Here is a 4,085-nt window from a genome sequence, read left to right on the forward strand (position 1 = left end):
GGCATAATGCATTTGGTATTATTAGTCCTTCCCTGGGACTATATGCAATTGATCAATTGCTCACCGTTGGTTGACCGACATGATTTTTCATTATAATAGCATTATAACCTAAGTCAAATGAAAGTTTTGGGCTCGAAAGTTTTGTTTTATTTTACCTATGTTTCTGTTACCTGTACAAGGAATGAAAATCTCATCTAAACATAAGTTTCATAGAGGAAAACAATGCTGGCAATGTTGCTGCAGCACTGATGACTTGGCTGGCTCCAAAGAGCAAGGTCTGTTCACTATCTTTTGTATGAGTGGCAGCCCCAATAGTTTCAGTTTTCTATCCTGGTTTTTGAGGGGAGGCATGCAATTGGATGTTCAGAATCCTCTTAAGATCATGGGTGCTGCAGTTTTAAATTCCTTGGTCAATGACTTAAGACTTTGAACTTAACAAGTTCTCAGAGATGGACAATGGAATGAAGAACATGCAGCAATGCTTGTTCTTGGTGACATAATCAGCATCAAACTTAGAGATATTGTTCCTGCGGATGCACGTTTTCTTGAAGCAGATCCTTTAAAGATTGATCAGGTCTTAATCCAATCCTTTTCTTTACTTCTTATTTCTGATTACAAGTGCTCGAATTTTCGGTATGCTTTTATATCGTTTCTGGGATTAACTTCAACATTTGGTACTTTTCCTGAGCCACGCTTTATGACAATATTTTTGAATGTGTGTAGTCTGCCCTCACTGGTCAGTCATTACCAGTAACAAAGGGTCCTGGCAATGGGATTTATTCTGGCTCTGCTTGCAAACAGCGTGAACTTGAATATGTTGTCATTGCTACTGGGATCCATACCTTTTTTGGTAAACCAGCACATATTGTCAACAGTACAAACCAAGTTGGCCACTTCCAAAAGGTTGGTATTTATTCTGGACTTCTGATTCTTCTTTTTGTCCTTTCTCTTATTTCATAAATACATAATTTATGGTGATACTGCAGTTGTACCAAATTGGCTAGTTAGGGTTCGTGGTAATATTCGATGATCGAGTACTGTTAGCTTCCTTCAAACAAGTATCAATTACTAATTGTTGTCATGAATAGGTTTTCACGAAAGGATATGACAAGGATGCTGTTGTCTTGATGGTTGCAAGAGCATCCAGAACAGAGAATCAAGATGCCATTGATGCAGCAATTGTTGGGATGCTTACAGATCCTAAGGAGGCAAGTATTTTTTTTATGTCATCATATTAAATTTTAGTCAATAAGCAGGCCTATGCTTATTTTACTGATTTGTATCTTTTGTTGTGGCTTTTAACATCCATGCATCTAAAAGGCACAGGCAACCATTCCAGAGCTCCATTTTCTTCCTTTTAATCCAACTGACAAGAGGACAGCTCTCACTTATATTGACAATGAAGGGAAAATGCATCGAGTTAGTAAACATGCTCCAGAGCAGGTATTGTTCTTTGGAAGTTTGACCTTCTTCATTAGACCTCTTACATATATGGATCATTTTCTGGATCTTTAAATGAATCAAAAGAATAAACAGCAACAGGTCAACAACATCTCAACTACAACGTATTGATATTTTCCAATATACGAATATTTTCCAATTTTAAAATGATAGAATTGATATTTTATGGCCTAATATAGATGTCCTTTACCAGATATCCTTTATCAAATATAGAAGCCTTCATTTAACATTATCTTTCAATGATTGTTACCCATAAATGCTTAAATTCTCTCAGTTATTATTATACACAAATACTTACGCAACTTCAGCCATTATTATACATAAATACTTACGAAACAGGGGAGGTTATGAATAATGATATAGTAGACAACCATATCCTTCAATGCGATGTCAATACAGTCTGATGCATTAATAACTCCAAAATGATGCAATGGCATTAACAGCTTCCTTCTAAAAGAAAGGTTTCCACGAAATCTCAATTATTTTTATCTTTCACACAGAAGTAATGAATAATATAAATTTTCACAGGAATGCTGAATAATATTCTTCTTTTTATAAGAAAAATCAATGAATTACGGAAATAGATTTAACCCGAAGGTCGGTGTTTGGCTCTGCACTTGTGGGTGTCTCCCACTAGAAATTTGTAGATAACATTATACATAAAACTACTAAGATTCATAGTACGTAGCTCTCTATTTCAGGAGAAGGTGCAATCTTTGCATCACTCAACGATTAGATATCAGTTCCAGTCTTATTTGTATTTTTGGCCTAAACAACATAAATTCTCAACTGGGACGGATGGAAATCTATTGGAATGCATACTTGCTCACCAGGATATCCAAGTCCTATGCAATAAAAATGGGCACTAATGCTTTGTGAATGACCTGGTAGAGTTTATAAGAATAATTTCATTTATGAAAGATGAAGACCTGTAATTTCTAACCCTATGATGGCCAAAGGTGTCAGCCTTGGCACATCCTAATGAAGCGGTTCCATATCCCCACTCGTGGAAGCTGCATTGTGTGTTACAGATCGCCTGATCGATCTCTCTTTCGACATTCCCTAACTGTTGGTTGGTATTTCTTTCCACACCAGCAAGTTTTTTTTGTCTTTTCCACCAAATTCATTAAACAGACCTTGTCTTCCGCATTTAGAGTCCTATCAAGAAACTACCTTTGGAGTTCTTCGGCAAGGGGACTTAAAGGTTTTTATGAAACCCGTGCCTACAATTTCTAGTTGGCTGTTTGCATTTTCTTGCACCATTTTGCCCCTTTGTTCTATACTAAGACAATGGCAATGACATGGTGATCGAAACCGACATTTACGGAAATTTCCATAAAACCCATGCAGATAAGAGAAACCCTCAGTATTTAACCAGAATGCCATTAACTTATAATGCTCAAATAACCATGGACTCTTGAGGGAAACGAACAGACAATACTGTGACAAACATCAACGCCACTGGAAAACGCCAAACGACAGAGGAACAAACATCTAAACAATACAGTAGCCGAACTTAACAAAGCGACACCAGACAGTCGAGGCATACAAGCCGGACCTGGAACAACAGAACCGCAACCAAACGTTTGCTATACAGTTAACCGAGCAAGCAGGAACCACATTCTGTTTTCACCGCAGACAATACAACAAATACAAAGGAAAAATCGCAGAGACTGCAGAGCTAAACAACCAAGTAACAATAATAACCCAAAGGGCGGAAACAGGGTAAAACCCAAGCCGAGTAACTTTCCAGGATCTCGACAAGGGACAGTTGTCCGCCAATAAGACCACCACAGTACATGCCGTCCTCAGCACTCTGGAATATTTTGAGCCAATGTTCGTATTAGATCTCGTTGAAAAGCATTAGCTAGTTAGCGTGAATCTGAAGTTTGATGACACATACAGATCTGTAACCAGTAATAGGATTGCATGTGATAAAGTACCTTTGAACAGCTTGATCTTATTTTGAATTTTTTTTATCTAATTAGCAGCGCTACTGCAGTGACTTCTGAAATCATGCACACAACAGCTGCCAATATTAGAATATTACCAAGAGAAGACCTTCCTCGGTGTGCTTTCGAAACTGATCAGTTGGTTCAGGTATATACAATACTCAGTTTCTAATAAATTGTTTTTGCAAATTAAAAGAGATCTCGTCAAGATTGGAAAGCTGCAACAAGCCATGTTAGAGATCTGTTTTACTCTTATACAGCTTTAGTCAATCAAATACTCTTTTTAATGTTAAACAAGCTTTTGACACATTGTACATGATATAAGGATTGCACAAGAAGCTTTAGTTCACATAACTCCTTAAGATGTTTTGTCTCAAATATGTCCTCTCTTCAATTTACAATGTTATCATTTTATTCTAACTAACTATTTGTTATACAAATTACAAAATGCAGGAACATGCTGGCCTTCACGTCCACAACAAATGCAAAAGTAATATGAATATGTTTCTTCATATTATGCTCTTACTCCAATACAAGTATTATGACTTTGTAGCCTCACGGTTTTGATCTCTCCTTCTGCATTGTCATGTTCAGCTAGTTAGCGTGAATCTGAAGTTTGACGGCAGATACAGTTCTGTAACCAGTAATAGGATTGCATATGATAAAGTACCT

At 37.0% G+C, this 4,085-nt stretch overlaps 1 protein-coding gene across 1 annotated transcript; it reads left to right on the plus strand.

Annotated features, from left to right (window-relative positions):
* The first annotated feature begins 478 nt into the window (after positions 1–478).
* LOC149190248 (plasma membrane ATPase 1-like) lies at positions 479–1,515 on the plus strand. The gene is made up of 4 exons (XM_089410459.1): positions 479–574; positions 724–903; positions 1,089–1,208; positions 1,321–1,515. Exons 1-4 carry the CDS (start codon positions 479–481, stop codon positions 1,513–1,515), a joined length of 591 nt encoding a protein of 196 aa, XP_089266585.1.
* Positions 1,516–4,085: the final 2,570 nt, after the last annotated feature.

The sequence above is a fragment of the Pinus tabuliformis genome, chromosome 3_1, assembly GCF_031772625.1.
Source record: "Pinus tabuliformis cultivar Carrire ecotype Pingquan chromosome 3_1, CPIR1, whole genome shotgun sequence".
Classification (NCBI taxonomy): domain Eukaryota; kingdom Viridiplantae; phylum Streptophyta; class Pinopsida; order Pinales; family Pinaceae; genus Pinus; species Pinus tabuliformis.